This window comes from Medicago sativa, chromosome 1 (genome assembly GCF_051527215.1).
Source record: "Medicago sativa cultivar Bolivia chromosome 1, Bolivia_mono, whole genome shotgun sequence".
In the NCBI taxonomy this organism is placed as follows: Eukaryota; Viridiplantae; Streptophyta; class Magnoliopsida; order Fabales; family Fabaceae; genus Medicago; species Medicago sativa.
The window spans coordinates 63564560-63585935 of record NC_140749.1 but is presented as its reverse complement, the minus strand read 5'-3'; the positions used below and the strand labels follow the sequence as shown (position 1 = coordinate 63585935).

General features: G+C 33.8%; 2 protein-coding genes and 1 pseudogene across 3 annotated transcripts; 2 read left to right on the top strand and 1 right to left on the bottom strand.

Annotated features, from left to right (window-relative positions):
- Window positions 1-2996: 2996 nt before the first annotated feature.
- On the top strand, window positions 2997-10767 carry LOC146956284 (lysine-specific demethylase JMJ25-like). The gene is made up of 13 exons (XM_085728246.1): window positions 2997-3503; window positions 3619-3755; window positions 4512-4611; window positions 4695-4833; window positions 5110-5173; window positions 5252-5993; window positions 6785-7114; window positions 7638-8048; window positions 8831-8903; window positions 9004-9089; window positions 9514-9633; window positions 10168-10226; window positions 10417-10767. Exons 1-13 carry the CDS (start codon window positions 3120-3122, stop codon window positions 10442-10444), a joined length of 2673 nt encoding a protein of 890 aa, XP_085584372.1. The 5' UTR covers window positions 2997-3119; the 3' UTR covers window positions 10445-10767.
- A 6407-nt stretch (window positions 10768-17174) lies between these two features.
- Window positions 17175-17780, bottom strand: LOC146956283 (mitochondrial import receptor subunit TOM9-2 pseudogene; annotated as a pseudogene).
- A 1789-nt stretch (window positions 17781-19569) lies between these two features.
- Window positions 19570-21279, top strand: LOC146956282 (uncharacterized). Of its 2 annotated transcripts, none has more exons than XM_085728236.1 (5): window positions 19570-19987; window positions 20081-20191; window positions 20346-20444; window positions 20529-20627; window positions 20834-21279. In XM_085728236.1, coding segments are annotated over exons 1-5 (468 nt in total). In that variant the 5' UTR covers window positions 19570-19986; the 3' UTR covers window positions 20992-21279. The 2 variants fall into 2 exon arrangements, with proteins under 2 accessions (XP_085584362.1, XP_085584365.1); XM_085728239.1 differs by having other exon boundaries at window positions 19854-19987; window positions 20349-20444.
- The last annotated feature ends 97 nt before the right edge of the window (window positions 21280-21376 follow it).

The window sequence follows — 21376 nt, the reverse complement described above, 5'->3', positions numbered from 1 at the left end:
GAGTCTTTATATTAGTAAGTTTGAGTCCATTAAGTTTTATTATATATTCTCTTATAACTTTTTGTAATGTTGAACTATTGGTATTCTATGAGACTCTAGCCGTCTTTGTTAGCCTCTTTGTTATTCTCTCTAATTATCTATATTGTTAACATGCCATCAAGAGCATGGTTTGGCACTCCTTGAATTATTCGTTGTTTTCGCTGGGGAGTTCCCAAAACCAAAATTTTGGGAATATTGTGTGATACATTTAGTTTGGTTTTTTTTTTTTGTAGTTGGTCGACATGTGCAAATCACCTTTGTCACCGCATCACATTTGCTAATCTGGTTAGTTGGTTGTTCTTTATTTGATTATCTCTCTTTTGTTGGTCAGTATACGAAGTTTGGGGGAATCTTGATGTTGTTGTGTGGGAATGCTGATGTCACCTAGAGTTTTGTTTCCTCTGTCTCTGATTTGTTGTCTTAGATCAAAGAATGACACTCAAGTTATGATTGCTTGATTTGCCTTTTGTTTTGGTATTTCATGAAGCGGCAGTAAAGCAATGGTTAAAGAGCTTGGAAATCTTGCATAGACAAAGTGGGTTTTTTTGAATTTTTTTTTGGAGTCTACGATCCTCTCTTTGTGGGTTGTTTGAGTTTTGGGGTGTTTTTATGACTTTTGGAGTGTTTGGGTTTAGTTTTGCATACTTCCTACATGTCTTTATTGTTCTTTTGGTTTGGTCTTGTTTGATTTGGTTCACATTGGTTTTTTTTGAATTTCTCTTAGTTTGGTTCTATTTGTTTTGTTTTAATTTGGTTTGATTTTGTCCGGTTTAGTTTGGTTCATTTTGGCTAATATTGGTTCGTCAATTTGTCTTTGCTTGGTTGTTTGTTTGGTGAGTCAAGTGCTCACAACGAAGTAGATATAATAGTCACAAGAAAGGGGGTTTGAATTGTGACCATTTTTAAAATTTAATTTTGTACTTAAAAGGTACTTCTCAAGTTGAAATTTGGAAGAACATATTTAAAACATAACTCAGAACGTTTTGAAGTGTTAGTATAAAACAAAATATTAAAGTTAAATAATTTTGTGTGTGATGTGAATCTTGAAAGTAAAGAGAATAAGGATAGAATAATAAAACACAAATAAATTATAGTGGTTCAGCAATATAGGCTACTCTAGTCCCCACCTTAGGTGAGATTTTTCACTATGATGCTTGAGACAACCTTATCAACTCTTGCACCTTACAACTATGTTCCCTTAGAACAATTACAATCTGTATTCTCTAAGCCTCAACATGCTTACAACTTTTCTTGTTAATCACTCAGGACTTTACACTTTTCCTTTTACTCAACTAACACTTTAACACACTTAAAGCTAGATGAATTTTTCTCTTGCAATGATTTGGAAGTTTGAAAGAGTTAGGACAAGAAGAAGAGGAAAGAGATTATCTTTGAGAAGATAAGAGAGGACTGTTACACACTCTTTAAGATTTTATGAATCTTGAAAGATGATTTGTGCAATCAGTTTAGCTTTGAAGCTTTAAACACTTTTAATAAGTTGTTTAAGTATGCTTGTTAGATGTGTATATTCAAAGTGAGTCTTCTTATCCTTTTGCAGAGTTTCTTGACCTCATGTAGTTGTTAGAACGTGTCCAACAACTTTCGCTTTAAAGTCTGGAACAACATTATGAACTTCAGAATGTTTCTGGGTTCATCAGTATGAACTTCAGAACGTTCCTAGGTTCATGTGTATGAAGATCTGATGAATTTATGGGTTTATCTTATGAACTTTGTTCTTCGTATGAACTTCAGTGAGTTTCTAGACCCATGCCTTTGCAGACCTGTCTTGGAACTTGTGCATGAGAGAGGAAAGTGGTGTTGTCACCTCATACCCATGTTTTAGGGGATTTTGTTGATCTTGTACATGGCATGCTCCCATACGTGTCTACTTATTATTGAATAAGACTTAAGCTTACTTTTTGCTTTTGTACTTGATGTACCTTTATGTCATATAAAACACGTGACTGAAACGAATCTTTTGAACTCATAATGTTCATTTGTTTCACTTAGGATGATTTGTAAGAATTTCATTTGATGTAATCAAATCATAACAGTGTACCATCAATGAAGCGTAACATGTATAACATCTTGGATGATATTCTTAAAGGAATATTCCTAATGTTTGTACTTCATTTGTTCATAAGTCTTTAATGAATAATGAATATGCATTTTAACTTTTATCCAAATAAATGCCTTTAATCCTCGATTGATCCAAAGCCATAATACTTTTATTTATGTCACGTGAACCTTGAATATTCTTGACATTGTTCATACATTTATGAGCTTGTTCTTGATAAACCATAAGATCAACCTTCTGAACTATCTTCAAACCTTCTGAACTTTGACTGGGTTCTTAAACTTTAATGTTCTTTGATTACTTTCTTCTTGGTTTGATTTATACTTAGTACCTGTCTTAGTTAATCCCTCAAAAACACATATTAAATACCAAGAAACTAATCAAAGTCCATTAATCTTTTAATCATCAAAGTTTGTTATCTTTAAAACTATTTAGAGATTTTGCCTCAACATATGAATATTTTCTTCTTTTTCATGTTTGAATTTAGGATTTTTTTACTCCTTCAACACCTTTTCTCAACTTAAATCAGCTGAGCAATATATCTTTCCATGGATTGTGTACTTAAATGTACTTTTAGTTGATAATGTAGTTGACTTGTCTTTGAGTAACATAAACACAACTCTACTAGTTACACTAGTAACTAAAACAAACCAAATATAGTATGAGTATCTTGTGCACTGGAAAACAATTAGATATCTTGTTTCAAGACTTACAACGTTATTATCGGATGACGAGATTTCGAAGTTTTAAAGTTTATAACGTTATTATCGGATGACGAGATTTTGAAGTTTCAAAGTTTATAACGTTATTATCGGATTACGAGATTATGAATGTATCATACTCGTCTTTAATTTCAGGTTTTGCAAAATCTCACCTTATTATGTTTAAAGCTGTGAAGAAACCCATCAGCATCTAGCTAGGGTTTACTTTCACCGCCGTTTACATTCCAATTTTCAAACACTACAAACAAAAACAACTCTGTTCTCTCCATTTGAATTTTTCCATGGCGGGGGAAGAAGACAACAACAACAACACAGTTGCTTTCACAGGGGAAGAATCCATTCCTGATAATCAAGAAACCATAGCTGCTCCTGATGAAGCTTCTGTTGATGCTGCCGCTCCTCCGGCAAAGAAACGTGGCAGAAAGAGAAAAATGGAGAAGGAAGCCGAAAAGGGCGAAAGTGTGAGAAGGAGTGAGCGTGCTAGGAAGAATAGTAGATCGTTGAATGAGGATTACTTGACGGATGTGGAGGAGGAGCTGGAACTGAAGAAGATTAAGGGGAAACGTGGTAGGAAGAAGAAGGTGGCAATTGGTGTCGGTGTTTCTGATGAAATCAATGCTGCTCAGGAGGGGGAGAAACCTGAATGCATTGAACAGCAACAGATGGTAACATCATATGATCTTTTTTGCTAATTTTTATTTAATGTTGTAGATTTATGTTTGAATTTGGAGTTACATGTTGTATGTAATTGTGGTTCTGTTACTGTTTCTCAATCAACAGGGGATTGAAGATGTGTCCTTATTGGTCTGTAATAAGGACACTAATTGCCATCAATGTAAAAGAAATGACAAGGGCAGGGTTGTGAAATGCACGGAATGCAACCGGAAGAAATTTTGCATACCCTGTATTAACAGTTGGTATGTACAACTACAACTTCCTTAACTTATGTTTTATTCTGTTTAACTTGCTTCCTATTTGTTGGTTATCTTGTGTGGGGTCACGAGGGGAGCCTTGGGACCACCCCCATTGGGCTCAGAGCAACTAGACAAGTGAGTTTGGACATCACACTTTAACCCAAAACCTTAAGGCATTGGGTTTAAGGGTCCTCTCACTTGCTACAGAACAATCTCCCCTCAAGTGTGAGTTTATCAATTCATTTATGCCCCCCCTCAAGTGGAAGTTCTTTCATCCACATACACTGGCACTTATACTTGCACCGCCATTGTCAAAGTCACCGTTGGAACCCATGACCTGAACTTTCGATATAAGGAGCCGGTTGATCCCTTGTCGAACCCTGACTCTGATACCATTGTCGGGTCATGAGAGGAGTCTGGGGATTGTCTACATTGGGCTCAGAGCAACCACACAAGTGAGTTTGGATACCACATTGTAACCTAAAACCTTAAGGCAATGGGTTTATGGATCCTCTCACAGAGTGCCCAACCTTCACTTTTATAAACAATGTAAGACTTCTTCTCACACTAGTGTGCCACACAACGTCTTGTTATTGAATGAGACTGGTTCAACAGCTGAGGAGGTGAAAAACATGATATTTTAGGGATATTTGGATAAAGTTATTATTATTAATATATTGTTAAAAAAAATATTTATTATCGGTTTGGATTTTGGATGACGACATTCTGACCAGTGTATGTTTTTGCTGTCTTATGAAGGTATCCTGACTTGAAAGAGGAGGACATTGCCAAGAAATGTCCAGGATGCTGTGGTAATTGCAATTGCAAAGCATGCTTGGACTCACCTGCACTTATCAAGGTCAGTTCTCCCCCTTATAGATTAACTATTCCTGTGATTTGTTGTATTCTACATTTGAAATGTGATAATCTGGTTCACTACAGGCAATTAAAGAGAAGCCAGAAACCAAGAATGACCATGAGGTTGAGCTCTCCAAGTATATGCTGAAAATACTTCTTCCGTATTTAAGACGATTGGATGAAGAACAAATGGCTGAGAAGGAGATAGAAGCAAAGAGACAAGGTATTTTTCCTCCAAGAGTCTCACTTCTTGCAATTCATTTCTTCTTGCTTTTTCTATCTATCCTTTTATTAATGTGTGTTGCTTTTCTCATGCTTCATGGTTTTGACTCTTTATTTTAGAGTTAATTTGTTTCTTTACTCCTCTTCTTCTTTCTTTTGGATTACTTACATAATCGATAACCTGCTTCACACTATACTTATATATTCTTTTTTTTCTCTTCTTCTTTTTGATTATGTGTTAATTTTTTTTTTTTTGTCTTTGGGATGAACATTGCAGGGATCTCACGTTCTGAGCTAAAAATAAAAGCCGCAGATATCCCTAAAAAAGAGCGTGTGTACTGGTAGGGGCTTATTTCATATATATTTGTTTTTTCAGTTATACTAATTCTATATTGTTAATGACTTTACACTTTTTGTAGTGACAACTGCAAAACGTCAATATTTGACTACCACAGAAGCTGTACAAAATGCTCTTTTGACATTTGTCTCCTTTGTTGCTGCGAGCTTCGTGGTGGGAAGCTTCTAGGTGGTGCAGATCCAATCGAGTTTGAGTTTATCTTCCGAGGGCGTGATTATCTGCATGGTGGAAATGGTAATGAAGAGAGAGTAAATGAAAGTGAACCTCGTGCTGCTGCCCAACCCGAGATTCGTGAATGGTCAAGATCTGGATGGCTTGCAGACAGTGATGGTAGCATTCCCTGTCCAAAAGCCGATGATGATTGTGATCATGGTTTCCTTGAACTGAGAAGCATACTTCCACAAAATTGCATCTCCGAGTTAGTATGTAAAGCAAAAGAACATGAAGAAACAATTAAGCTTCAAGTTGCGGTGGAGACTTCTGATAGTAGGTGTTCTTGTTTGAAGCCTGTTTTGAATGCATCTGACATACACAATAGCACAAGGAAGGCAGCTTCTCGTGAAGATTCCAGTGAGAACTTCTTATACTGTCCCAGGGCAGTAAATCTACGTCATGAGGATTTAAGACATTTTCAATGGCACTGGAGCAAAGGGGAGCCTATAATTGTCAGCAATGTACTTGAATGTACATCAGGTTTAAGCTGGGAACCGTTTGTCATGTGGCGTGCATTCCGTCAGATACGTAATACCAAGCAAAAAACACTTTTGGATGTGAAAACTATTGATTGCTTGGATTGGTGTGAGGTTTGTTCAATTTCTCAATCTTGAGCATGAATTTTGTTCGATTTCCATATCTTGAGCTTGTATTGTGATCTTTGCTAAAATTTGGAATTTACTATAATTTTACTTTATTTAGGGAATAATTTAGTTACAATTTTTTGTGCAGTTGAATTTCATACATGTTTTCTGAATTTGGGTATTTCCATCCTTTTGGGATTAAGAGAAACTTAAACGTATTTAATTTTGTTCATTACTCAAGTCATACTTCATATCTGTAATGAATGTCTTGAAAAGATGTTGGAGTACCAAGTTACTGTTCCAACTAATTTTTGGCGGACAGTTGCTTATTAAAAAAACGTGTCTAGACTAGATGGTCTGCTCTCTGGGTCATGAAGAGTGACCAGCACAAGGTTAAAGTCCTATTTGTCTGCAAATATACAACAGCAACAACTTCCCAACATTATCAACAAATTTAGATATCGTGAACGTAATTTGTACAGCCTTAATTATAACTTCTCTCATCTTTCTCTTAGTCATAGGCCTCAGTGTCTCTCAATTTCTCACTATCTTATCTTTCAGCACTATCTCAATTTCTTGTATTCTAGTGTCCCTGTTCTTTTTGCTTGATCTACCCAAGTACTTTTTGTTGCCCTTGCATCCCCTAGTTGTATTCATTTTCTTTCCTTTCTATATAGTTTGTCACACTAAAGTAAATTCTATCTGCTTAGTTTTAATAATTTTTCTTCCTTTACATGACATGTCTATCTGTTGCCAGTAATTTCTGCAATTTTTATCTGAGATGTTGATTGATGCAGGGAGATCTTAATTTGCACCAATTCTTTACTGGGTACACAAAGGCTCGCCTGGACTGGCTTAATTGGCCTCAGGTTTTGAAACTGAAAGATTGGCCTCCTTCTAATTTATTTGAGGAAAGTTTGCCCCGTCATTGTGCCGAGTTCATATCTTCCTTGCCGTTCAAAGAATATACAGATCCTTTCAATGGTGTTCTAAACCTTGCTGTGAAGTTGCCTAAAGATGTTTTACAGCCAGACATGGGCCCAAAAACATATATTGCTTATGGATTTGCTCAGGAGCTTGGGCGGGGTGATTCTGTGACTAAGCTCCATTGTGATATGTCAGATGCAGTATGCTTCAATTCATAGTCTTTCTAGCATTGGTTTTTCCACAATGTCTTATGATATTTTATTTTATGTTTACTGTTATTTTTATAATTGAGTATCATATTGAAAGGTGCATAGTTTTTAGGACGTATACAATGCCTTTGTAAGCTGTTACACCATGAGCTGTTAGCCTTGTAGTTTCAAGTACATGCCTTACTTTTTTGCTTGTTGCACCGTAGTGTTCTTTGAAAATACTATCATTTGATTATATATTCAATTTAATTTACTTTGACGTGTTACTTACCTTTTGTTTTGGTTACTGCTAATTTTTCTTATTTATTTATTTGTTCATGATTAGCTGCATCATTTTATAAGGTATCTTTTGGACTTGAAATATGATCAATGCCTATACTTATTAGCAGATCCATTGTCCTTCCTGGCCAGTTCTTTGTCTGTGCTTCATTTTTTTTTTTGGATTCGTGTCTTTGAATGCATACTCTATTATGAGGAAAATGAAACATGTTTCTTGTTTAATCTGGCTTTTTAGGTAAATGTGTTGACTCATATTGCTGAAGTGAAGCTGGATTCTAAGGGCATTAATGCCATTAAAAAACTGACACAAAAGCACCTTGAGCAAGACAAGAGGGAGCTACATGGTGATAATCGGGACGGAGAGCCCAAGATTGACATGCTTGATAATTCATCTTCTTCCATAAAGGCTTCATACGAGCAAAATAGTGTTCGATTTGTGGAAAATGGAAGTGGAATATGTGATGAAAAGGTGGTTGATCCAGAGCTCAAAGAAGTTGATAAAGAAAATAGTTTATTGGTTGGGGGAAATTCTTTAGACGGTGCTCTCTGGGATATCTTTCGGAGAGAGGATGTACCTAAATTGGAAGAATATTTAAAGAAGCATTTCAGAGAGTTCAGGCATGTCCATTGCTCTCCTTTAAAGCAGGTAAAATTAGTTAAGATAATTTTCTATTATCTGTTGGGATGTCCCATTTTAACTTGAGTCATTAACTAAACTTTGTTGCTCCCAGTTAGTTTTACTTTCAGTAACATGCTCTATAATTGTCACTGTATATGTAATATTAGGAGTGCACACCATGATAAAATTGATGCTATCTCTCCTTGTCGGACACACACACAATTAATCAAAAGTGTCGGTGCAACAGAGTTGTGGGTACATACTGGTACCCAAGAAGTACTCATGTGTATCCAAACAAAGTACCCAATTTTTTCTTTTGAAAAATAATTTTTGGTACATACTTGGTACTTACACACGAGTACCGGGTTTGGGTACATCTTGAATGTTGGAGTCCCATGCTTCAGAGCTGGTATCTTACCTGGGCTCTATCTCCAGCTCAGTTTATTGTTATACATGACAGTCTTTGGGTCAGGGATATGGAGATAAATCACCCACCTGCATTCACTCAGTCTCCCACCATAAGTTCAGGGGCTGCTGGTAATACTTGTGATTAGTTAGTTTTGAATATGTACCGTCATGACATGAATAAGGAATTATGTTGATGTAGTTAGCAATATTGAAACATATGATATGCAGGAAATGTCTTATAGTCACCCATTGAGTTGATAATCTTAATATCATTCGTTTTACTGTTTAAAAGTTCACTCGACAGACGAAGGGCCTGCTGTATGTAGATGGCTAGGAAGACTGATGGTCGTCCACTCTATTTGTATTTAATTTCTTGAATAACACCTTCTTTGATATTGTAGGTTGTTCACCCCATCCATGATCAGACGTTTTATTTGACTATCGAGCATAAAAAGAGGCTTAAGGAGGAGTATGGTTAGTAATAATGTTTATAGTTTTTTTATATTGTTTAGTTTGAGCAGTATTGATCAATTGACATGTGTCATTTTGTTGACAATTCAACATTGACTTGTAGGAATTGAACCCTGGACTTTTGTTCAGAAGCTGGGAGATGCTGTTTTCATTCCAGCTGGTTGTCCCCACCAAGTCCGAAATCTGAAGGTATAACATACATATATTATGGATTTGTTTTCATTCTAGCTTGTAATGTTTCCTTGTTTGCCACAAAGTGTATATGTTGCGGTTGTGAGTTTTAGGTAAAAGACAGAAGAGAGAGAATACATATAGGTTACAACCCAAGACTGTGATTCCCATCAGTATATTCATGGGGACTGATATTCTTGGGAGTAGAGTTACATGATTTAAAATAGATGATCAAACGGAATAACTTTCTTGAATGGTGGCTTCTTCAAAAAAAAACTTTCTTGAATGGTGCCAACCGTGAAAGAAAATCTTCACTACAATTTCATACGAATTGCCTAAATTATCTATCACTAGCTCACTTGTTATGTCTTTGTTGCTTTTCTTTCTAATGCTCGAAAAATATGTCTAAATGTCAATGATAATGTGCATCACCGTTTTGCAGTCATGCACCAAGGTTGCACTTGATTTTGTCTCTCCTGAAAATATTGGCGAGTGCTTTCGTTTGACAGAGGAATTCCGCAAACTTCCAGTAAATCACAAGTCTGCAGAGGACAAATTGGAGGTATATTCCATGCTACATTTGTTGATTTGATTATGCTGTTTATACACTTATCCAATATTGAGATATTGCATATCCTGTTTTGTTATTAGCTTCTTTCAACTAGATTTCATTATAGCCCAATAGCTGTTTTAGAATCTGGGCTTGGCTTATTGGAACAATTTGGACTGTTGTTAGCTTTCAGTTACACCTAGTGATGTCACTGTCATGTTGCGTTTGTCCAGATTCAAACACTAATAGGTTGAACTGGTTCAAGCATACTATTCACATTTGCTTGATTCGAATTGCTTAATTCAAACATTTTTTTACGTCTTGATTCTAAACCACAAGGTGCTAACTAAGTCACTCTAGTAATTGTAATCTAACATATTAATTGTCATCCAACTGTTTTTACTTGTTGAATTTTAAAAGTTTTGATTTTCTACCTATTTCAGAACCTATGTTACTGTATCATACTTGTCCTGTCATATCAAAAGATTGTTATTGATATTTTGTGTATTGTTTTTTTTATCTGATTGCTGCTTCTTTTGGTAAAAGGTGAAGAAAATGATTATGTATGCTATGCTTGATCTGGTCGAGAAGTTGGAGGAAGCAAGGTTAGTGATTGCAAACTTTAGGCCTATGGTTATGGATTTGTGATACTTGCATTTTTTGAATGTATGTTGTTCACTTTGCAGTCAAAGACGTTGAAAATAATATCTTGTCATTGTACATAACTTTAGTTTCTTTAGGCTCACGGTTCGTCTGTTTATATCATGAAATTGATGTCTGTCATTCAATTTACAGGTCTGGAGAAACCAAGGTTCCTATGTAAACTGTAGATGTATCTCAGAGATTGAATCTGGATAGGGATGTAAATTTGAGTCGCGTAGTTAGGTGTGGTGATCTTGGATTCTTTGTATTGCAACTGTAGAGGCAAGAGTCCATATTTTGTTATGTCTGGCACACCTTGAGGAAGCATTTTTTAAACAATATATGACTTGTAATGGTGTTCTTACAAGGATCACCACTTGTATATCCTGTGTACTAATTTTCGGGTTTGTCTGGATTATTGCAGAAGCTAACGCTAGCACTGTATCATTAATCTTTTGAATGCATTAATGAGATGATGAGATACTAAGTTACCTTGATGCAAAATGCTGTAGTTATTGATTTGAAGTCGTGACCTCGATTGTTTTTGTCACTACAAGTAGTTTTATCAAGTGTAAAGTGAAGTGAACTATGTTCGATGAATCCTAATGACCTTTGTTTTTGCCGCTAAAAGGTAGTACTGGTAAGGCTCAAGTCATGTGAACTTTTCATATGTTGGGATCGTGACACACTTGGGCACATTAATGTTTTTTACAATTAAAGAATAAAACATGGTTGGTGTTAGAATTTTGTCTTAATTTGTTTTCAATAGACATGAACATCCCTGTTTGTTTTTTAAGGTATGTTATCTGAACAACTACTTTTATGATAACTTATGGGACAAACACACACACACACACACACACACACACACACACATATATATATATATATATATATATATATATAAAGAAAGGAAAATGCCAACGCCCCTGAGGTTCTAGTTATGAAAAATTAGTTATGAAAAAGTATAATAAGAATTTCTTGGAATTTGTGTAATCAAATACTTAAAAGTGTAGAAAATGTTGTTTTCAATACAAAACATACATTTTTTTTTTTTTGTTTTCTTAACTAGTGTCCCATGGATCAGGGACGGATCCAAAAATTTCAATAAGTGTGGGCAAAGTCATTTATCATAAAATCTATAAATTCATGACAAATAAAATAATGAAGTCATTATTACTAAGCAAAACATTGCAGACTACAATAATTATACCATTGTATATCCAAAAACTAAAGACATTTTAATATCGAAGAATTATAATCGTCCTATTCGTAACTCCATATTTTGATAGTGTTTAGGATTTTTTTTTCTTTTCATTTTCAACATTAGCAAATATATCACTCTATATGTATGTTATTTGACAATGATTCAAAAAACTCATCTTGCATACGGTTGTGCATCTGATGCTTCACAAAATTCATAGAAGAGAAACTCTTTTCAACAATTGCAGTTTTCGCGTGCAAATAAACAATTCAATACTCACCATGGTAAATCTGTTGTTAAGCTCTTGAGGTTGTCTGTCAATCACTTGATAAAATACCTCAACTTAAAAATGATGCAAGTTTGAAACCTTTTCTAGTTTATGCCTTGAGATTTAGATTGTGACTTGGTATTGTAAGTGGGTAACATACAACTACAAAGTCTTTAAACTTTTCGTCTTCCACTAGACAATGAATACCAATTTTCTTTATATCTTTTTTTTTTTTTGTGGCATTTTCTTTTTTCCTTTAATTAAAAACCAAAGGTCAAGTTAAAGGCTTAAAGCCTAACGAGTAGTGAACCATTTTCCAACATATAAAGTAAATTAGTAATATAACTAATTTTTTTTTTATTTTTGGTCAAGATATAACTATTTTAATACATTCAATATAATATTAGTTTATAGGAGAGTATAATATGTTTAGTGTATTAACTGAGTTATGTCATTATGTGTGGGCAAGATAATAGTTAAAGTGGGGTCAACATAGAAAAATACTACTCCCTCCGTTTCAAAATGAGTGTCGCTTTAGCTAAAAAAATTTGTTTCAAAATGAATGTCGCTTTACATTTCCAATGCAACTTTAATTTTTTTCTTCCAACTTTACCCTCTCAAACTTTTCTCTCACACAATTTTCAATGCAACTTTAAGTTTGTCTTTTTCTAATAAAGTAAGGACAGTTTAGTAAAAGCATTATATCCAATGATTATTTCATTCCATTTCTTAATCTGTGTGCCAAAGCCTAAAGCGACACTCATTTTGAAACGGAGGGAGTATTATTGGTTGAAAAAGCTAGGTGTGAGGTCAGCTGACCCCAATGTGCTCTACTTGCATCCGTGTCTGGCGGGGACAGTAGTTAGCTTGACCCATAAAGAAATGTAGATATTGACAAGAACACCAAAACAATAGAGAAAAAAATGAAAAACACAATGTGAGTGAAAAATAATTGTTTAAAAAGTTGTCATAAAATAATTGTAAAAATATTATTTCAAAATTGTTACAAAATAGTTGTACAAATATATTTCTGTTGTTTTTTTCATTTAAAGTGTATGTCAATGTAGACTTGTTAGTTCCAAATTTTCTATCCGTAGAAAAGAGTACCTAGAGTACCCTATGTAACCTGTAAATTGTATCTATCCTCATTTTTTTTGGGTTAGACCGTCAAGTAGTAGTAGAGTCACACAAAGGAAGAGATGTCAAAGTTTGAGTTGATTATTGATAGTTAGTTGTTCATCTTTCCTTCCTACGAAGAAGCTGGAATATAAAAACACTAGATTAAACTCTATCTTAAACGTAAATGTAGATAGCAGAATTCCCTCTAACTAGATGTAATGGGGTCAACATTTAGTCAATTCTGAGTTCTCTAAACCCGTTGCAATGAACATGAATGGTGTCCGATGGCTGGAGCACTATTAATATCTTGTAGATGACATAAATAGAGGAAGTTGAAGACACTCTCGTCATTGTCACAAGTGTACTAATTGTAAATGAGAGGGTAAAGTTTAATCTAGCACCATTCAAACTTACTTTATTTAAATTTTTTATGAGTTTCTCTCTCTTAATGAATGGTGAGAGATCACACTTTACTATCGCATGTGTAAATTACACATGAGAGGATCCATTTCATTCTTTTACCAGAATGTATATAACTACAAAGGAATCAAAATATAAGCCAACGTTTGTTTAATTGAGATTATAATTCACATGTTTTTTCTTTTAATTACTAGGTGTTCATGTATGAACAAATGATGTGTACCTTATGAGCAGAAACTATGAGGTGTGGACTTCACACCGATGATTTGATCCTTCACGTCGTCTGCTCTAATAAATATTGCACATTGTCGTTGAATAGAATTTATATTAGAATATTTTGAAAAAGTTTATTTCATACGATCTCCATCTTCAGTTTTAGCAACAAAAATAGAGTTATTTTATGTTGTGAGTGTTTGATTTCTGAAACTTGCTGCCCAAATCATCTCACAAATATATGAGGAAGAGAAAAGAGTATACTTTGCTAATTTTACTAGTCAAAGGCAAACCCCTTACTCGCATTACTCTTGGTGCCAAAAAAAAAAAAAGAGCATTACTCTTGATGGTTTTTTAACATCCCTATTAATTGGCTCTGTCTACTCTTGATGAGATGGGCTATGGAGGTTACAAAACTATCAAGACTTCTAGATGTCTAAAACATCTAATATATTTGACTCTTCTCCATTATGCTTCCATTGACGTGCGGAAAGCTTAGAGAATCGTCTACAATTAAGAATAATCACTCGATAAAACAAATAAGAACAACTGCATTGGAAAGTATCTTGGACATTTGAATGAAAACTTTTTTTAGTTTTTTTTTGAAGAAATTGCATGAAAACTTTGTTAATGAGCCACTTAAGACTTAATTGGGAGGAGTTACACTAACTAGTCATTAGTGTGGCAGTCTCACTATATTTAGGCACTGTTACTTACCAATTCGTGGGATATTTTACAATGTAATTGTTGTCTTGCTTCTTTATCCCTTATTCTTAAAAGTTGTTACGGGATGCAACAACTAAACCCTACAAATTTGCCTCTAATTTTGCTGCATTAAATGCTAATCAGGTTAACCCTAAAAATATTTCCCTCCTAAATTCATGCCAATTTGAATTTCGAATTTTTCCTTTAAAAAAATAATTAAGAAATCGGTGGCATTTAATTCATTCCAACTTACGAGAGTTGTTTTCTACTCTTTTAAATTTTTTGTCTCTTCATTATCATATTGGAAAATTGTCACAATTATTAATCGGTGACCGCTTTCCAAGTTTCTCTTCATTTTTCAAGTTCTACTTCATGACTCATTCTCTCAAATTCCACTTCTTCTTCTACTTCATGACTCATTTTCTCACACTCCTCTGCAATAATCTTCTGCAAAAGTTTGTTTTTGTGATTGGAGATTGTTTTCTTATACCATGTTTGTTTGCCCATTTTCCATGAACTTTTAGATTACTCTTTTCTATATTTTTTCTTCAAAAAGATAGCCTTTTGTTCTTCCCTTTCTATTTGTTCTTCGTCGACAAACGTGCTCTATTTAAGGTGGAAGTTAGTGACGCAAATTTGTTCCTCAACTGGCAGAGTTTTACTGTGAAGAAATTAACTCTTGATGATGATACCATCAATCGTTTCCTAACATTACACGGTCTTAATGTAAGAGTTATCCTTTCTTTGCGAAATCACGTTTGTAAAAGATCTATACATTTGTTTTCAGTTCTCACATAAGACAGGCCTGTGATGATTATATTATCGTTCTATAAATTTCCATTACAGCATATGATTGTCATAGTAGCTAAACCCAATTCTTTGAACTCTGTATGTGGCATATAAGAGAATCCGATGTGCATATTAACCCTGCATATTAATGTATTGATTTTAGAAGAGCTATGACTGCAGGTAATATGATATTTTTGGACTAAAATGGTCATACTCAGGTTTGTAGCAAGCAATTTGTTCTAATCTTGGTGGTCATTAGAACATGTGCTCAGCTATCATCCCATCTGTCAATATTTCTTCAATTGGGGCTACTTTCTAAATAAATAGATAAGTCTATATTGTTGACTTCACAACATTTATACCCTGTAGAAATGAAAGAGCACACATGGGTTGATTATGTTCTTAGATGGCTTTCATTAAGGTGGGTGAGATCTACAATCATTATAATTATTTTTGCAGTTTTACGCTTATTTTATGAGGTTATTATACGTACTCAACATGTAATGTATTGATCCTTGATTTATACATGATTTTGTTCCAAAGTTATATTGTGAAAGAAAGAACCCGAAGAATAATGAATGCCAACAAGTCAATGCTTTAAGGCATCATTGGATTTAATACTAATTCTTTTAACACCAAGTGACTCTTAAATATGTTTAGTTTACCATTATCTACAAGCATGATCATTGCAAAACATTAATTATAAACCATACTTATCCTAGATAATATAGCTATAGGATTTCACATTGTTTTAATTTATCGTCTTTCATGTAATGTTGAACTCCTAAATTTTTAATTTATTGAGTTCATATTGACCCGTGCGATAGCACACGGGTCGGCGATCTAGTATATGTAATTTTTGAAATCTCCAAGGGAATCGGATATTTTTTAAAAAAACTTGTGTTTTCACAATTGAGAGGTTTGTGTTTTCTTGAGTTGTTCATCGCGCTAAAAATCTGACTTAGCTAGAAGCTAACAACTCCTTGCAACGTCTTCGTACAGCTAGGCAATTTCTTAGTGAGTTGTGGTGCATCCATTTCTTTTTTGGACATACATAAATTTCATTCATTTAAATGTTAAAATAGATACAATACAATAAAAAAGATCATGAGTTGTGGGACAATCCATGTTGATTAAGATTATGCAATTGTTACCAAAATATTTAACTTAAAATTATATAACTATTTTTATATTCCATAATTCCTAGAGGTTGTGTTAGCTTCTTGTAACCAACAGTGCAAATGTTATTCTCAGAGTACTTTTGATTATAATAAGAATCCTGTTCAGTATATACTCTTCATCCCTTACCCATATATTCCATCTATATGAGAATGTTCACACTGAGATATGAAAATTGAAGTGTTTGTACAGATTGAGTTTGGAGCAAACAAGTTAACAAGATGCAGAGTATCAGAATATAGTGCCTGTGCAAACCGGTGGAAGATGTGGCGGTGGACCAAATTGAAGTAGTGTTCATTATGAGTTGTTTAAAGATAATCACACAAAGTACAAAACCCAACCACAAGTTCATTTTATTTACTATGCAGAGAAATAATAGTTTAACAGCACCATTGCAATTTACATAGAAGAATGCAATCTTCATGTAGGGTATGTTTGGATTGACTTATTTGAGGATCCGAATTTGCCAACTTTAAGGCGGAGAAAGTCACGATGACTACATTGCTCTTTCTCTCTCTCAACAATCATTTATCTTTTCATAAAATACACTTAAGTGCACTTAAGTAACCATGACTTTCCCGGCACAAATTCACTTAATCCAAATACCTTATGAGTTTATCTATTGACATACGTTTTACGAGACTCTTTGGGAGAACTTATGAAAACTTCCGACATTTTTCATAAATTCTCCAATATGGCTTATAAAAACAGCTTATAGCATATGCACAAAATAACTTAACTTTATTTTATTTTTTGCTATAAAAATAGCTTAGGTATACTTATACACAAGTGCTTATCATAATAAGTGCTTCTGCTATAAGTTGTAAATAAGCTACTTATCCAAACGGGGCCATGTCTCAATATGTCACAAGAAAGTCTTTTATCACATGTCCTGTCTGGATTCAACCCCAAACCCATGCATTATATCCAAACTAAGTTACCACATCATAAACTACAAAAGCGTTTACAAAAAACAATCCAATAAAATTGAAGATGAAACATGCGTTATAATGCTTAAATAAACTTGTTTAACCAACAAGATAGATCATATTGCATTATTCAAAAGAAGAACAGAGATTCACATAAGATCATTATTATAGTAATTAGCATTATGTAAATCAATCAAATCAACAATTCCGCACTAAACTAAGTCTAAAAATACACAAAATCATAGAATTATTCAAATCATAAACACTGTTTTCAATATCAAACCCTAAATCAAGAAACCGACGAAGATCACTTGGGAGGAGTACCAAGAATACTAGCCTGCTGAAGTTCAAGATCGTTAAGCTGCTGTTCGCGATCCATCTCGATGATGAGAGGAACGACTAGGACAATGAAGGTGGTTCCAGCGATCCAAGCAGCTTTACCGGTGCTTTTGAGGAGTTTTCCGACGACGACGGAGGTACTGGCGGCGGTTTCCTTGGTCCAGGTGACGGCGGGAGTGCGTGAGAACTTGGTGAGCCAGGAATCGGATGGTTTGGCAGGTAGAGAGATACCGCCTCTTCGAGCTACAGTCGCCATAACGGAATAACAGAAGAGAAATCGCAAAGATTGGAAGAAAGAAAGAACTAGGGTTTAGTTTTGCCCCTTTTCTGATTTTTATTTACTACTGATGAACGTAGTGTTTATTTTGTGATGTGCCTTGCTGCAAAAGATTTTTATTTATTTTTTTTTTAAATAAAAATGAAAGAAAATAATTTATGGTAAAAAAAATTATGATATTTAGTTGACGTGATTTGATTTACAATAATACAATCAAATCAAATCCAAAATAAAAAGTGTAACCAATTTTGTCTTTCTAAGATTTGGGGCAAAATTTAATTAAGGAAAAAGTTTTAAGTTAAAAGGTACTACTTTTGTGGATTAAAGTACTTTCAATATGAAGTTTGTTTTTTTTCTTTTTCTTTTAAACTTACATGATGGTAGGAATGTCAACATTGTGAGGCGAGAAGTGTTTCCGTACCTGATTTATGTCATCAAAAATATTTTCCACTTCGTCTCTACTCTCTGATATACATGGAACACCCTTAACCTCCAATTTAAAATATTTTGCAAAATAGACTGGTTTCGAAAAAGATTTGCGGCAGATTTTAAAATGAGTATTACAATTTCTTTTCAAATATATAAGGCTTAGGATGCCACATTTTTCACAATCACAAAGTCCTAAATTAAATTCTCAAAGGTTTATCAAATCAAATCAAATCATATACAAATGAGTACTTAAGGTATATGCTTTTACAAACAATTTAAACCACACTAAAGACAATGAACACTTTCTCACCTGAAATCACTTAAATCAGAGCATGGATCATCGACACATGCAACGATTGTATTTTTGCAAACGTGCACACGTCAACAACAAAGCACGAGTAATCGAGAATCATGGAAGACAAAATGCAAGTGCGAACAATAACGACTTATACACATAAAACATATGACAATGAATGAGCATTGCATGAGCATATGAGGTATTTATGGCATGTAATCATTAGGGACGTGATGATGCACAATAACATGTCCTTCGATGACATTTTAGGATGCGTCAACACATATCAACAATTAGAGAATGTGAAGCAAGTAGAAACATGTGAAGCATTTAGGAACATGTTATAACATCTAAGAAGGTCCATTGAATTGACCATGTTGCAAGCATGAAAAGGTTGGTAAGGAGTTCGCAATTTATATAAATTGCTAGAAAAATGGTGTCAAAGTTTAAAAACCGATAGAGAGGTTTTGTGGTGTAAAGTATTATTGGCTTATATGTACAATTTGAATTAGGTAAAAAAAAAAGGTACAATTTGAATTATTTCAAAATAATGAAGCCACCGATTCTTCCAACGACATACAATTTGATAAAACGTGATTTTATTTTTTGAATTAATCACATCTATGTGTTGGTGGTGGGTGTTAAAGAATTATCTTTTTTGAATGTCCTTTTTTTTGGCTTGTGGAGTAGTGTCTTATTGTGGTTTTGTTTTAGTAGTTGCTTTGCCTCCTTTGCATCATGCAATTAATTTTGTGGCTTAAGTCATCCATCATTATGGAAAAGGGCTTACGTGATAAGTTTAATATAATTTGGTTGGCTTACAATAGAGCTATTTGAAAATATTGTAATGGTATTATTTTTGGAGAAATGATATCTGAACATATTTTGTGATAAATTTATCTCTCATACTCACATATCTCTCTATTGCTTTGGTTTTCATGCAAATACTTACTTTTTTTTTGTAGTTGTCTCATAAATTATCAACTAAATAGTTGTTCAAATAACACTCCTATAATTTCCGCCGAGAAGAGTTCAATGTTTCTTTTCTTATTGACAAAAGGTTAAATTATTGCCTTGATGTTGGTTGAAGGTTTAAGACATGTGTCTATTATGATTATGTAGAAAAACACATTATAAACCGTATTTGACATTAAATTTTTAATGTTAAAATATGATTTCTCTTTCTTATAGTAAATTGGTGGGGAACTCTTACTTCTCATTGGTAGTAGCATAGTCTATCATATTTGATTGAGGCCTAATTAGTTATGTTTTCAACCAAATTTGAGGCTCAATTAATAGGATGTTATAAAATTGATGATTAATTCTCACTCAATGCCACTCACATGTAATCTGAACAATCTTACCTACTTGATGTTTAAGCAAAGAAACATCATTGTCACTTTTTTGTTACTTCCTTTTTACTCATTTAACAGGGCCAACAATAGCTAGGTTGTAAATGTGTATGAGGCTCATCTTTATAAACTAGAACAAGTGTTCAACTCTACAACTATCCTCTATCAATTTTCAACATCAGTTCTATTTCAAACAACATATTCAAGTGAGTTTCCTTCAAATATATAGACACAACTAGTAACTTAAAGTGTTAATCAATTTTTTCCTCACTAACTTAAACTTGTGCTGTTTTTTGAAGTGTATCCAAGAGTGAAAGTGAGGGTCACAGAGCAAGAAGACTATGTTTATCCTGAAAATGATAGTGGAATTTTGGCTTTTTTGAAGCTCATTGAGTCGTTACACTTTGAAGGTAATTTGTCTACATGGAGCTTTTGATTTGGTTTAGCAATAATCTCTATTTTTTGCGAAATTGAGAGAATCTCAAGTTCTAATTTTTACCTTTGCAATATTCTTTTCCGGCCAGCATCGGCTTCAAACATGAAATTGTTAATCTTTGAATGCAGAAGAGGAGAATCAGAGTAAAAGTCAACAATCGATTTCCAAAAACACAAAGGTTTTTCCTCAACATATAATAACAAGAAGATTCACTCCTTCAACCAAAGGTTGAATTCTACATCTAATGTCAATTTAGCTTTGCTTTCTATTGGTAAAGGAAGTAACGATTGATGATATTTCAACTTCCACAGGAATATTGAAGAATAGCAAACAAGCTGGTGAGGTTGTTCCAAAAGAAAATGCAAAAGCTAGTTCTGTTATCCGCCCCCGTGCAGTCCTATCTAGTCCCGGTAATACTACATTTGTCCGTATATATAAGTCTATTTTGGTATTTTTCACGTACGTTAAAAAATTGATAGGGTAATTAATGTGTATGTTTTATTTTTTCACGTACGTTAAAAAATTGATAGGGTAATTAATGTGTACGTTTTATATATGATTATTACTAAATTGTTATGTGTATAAACATGATAATTTTCATGAATTTTGGTTTCAGATAATGATGAATTAATTGGAAGTATACATGATCTGAACAACAATGTATCCTTAACTAAGAGAAATAAAGATGCAAGAGGGACCATGGGAGGTCATGCCAAGGTTTTGGCTAATCAAAGGCAAAGGCAAAGCTCCTCCAAAAGCAAAGTGCACGTTTGAAACTTTTGATCTTAAAAGAGGCCATGCTTGAAAGAAGGGGCATCAAAATCAGTTGGAATATGATTCCTATACTACTATGTTGTTCATTGATTTGCCCTTTTATATGGTTAAGATTTTAAATAAGAAAGTTTTTGTAAGAGTGAAATTTTGGCAGATCATACATGCCTTTTTGTGTGCATGGACAGTTTGTTTTATACTGAAGACACTAGTTGTTTATCTTACTAATGTATTCTGAGATATTCATGTAACATTCTTAATTCAACATTTATTATTTTCATTTTGAGGCCACTACCAAAATCTTGTAGTTGTAGATAATATTAGATACCTCAAAATAGACACTACAACATTTTTCAATTTGTCAAAAAAAAAAAAAATCAATTCAGGA

Bases quoted from the DNA above. Each gene is read 5' to 3' on its own strand.
- LOC146956284 (XM_085728246.1), top strand. From the start codon at position 3,120: ATGGCGGGGGAAGAAGACAACAACAACAACACAGTTGCTTTCACAGGG. The intron at 4,612-4,694 runs GTCAGTTCTCCC...GGTTCACTACAG, and splicing joins ACTCACCTGCACTTATCAAG to GCAATTAAAGAGAAGCCAGA. The intron at 10,227-10,416 runs GTTAGTGATTGC...TTCAATTTACAG, and splicing joins GAGAAGTTGGAGGAAGCAAG to GTCTGGAGAAACCAAGGTTC.
- LOC146956282 (XM_085728236.1), top strand. The intron at 20,192-20,345 runs GTAATTTGTCTA...CTTTGAATGCAG, and splicing joins TGAGTCGTTACACTTTGAAG to AAGAGGAGAATCAGAGTAAA. The intron at 20,445-20,528 runs GTTGAATTCTAC...CAACTTCCACAG, and splicing joins ATTCACTCCTTCAACCAAAG to GAATATTGAAGAATAGCAAA.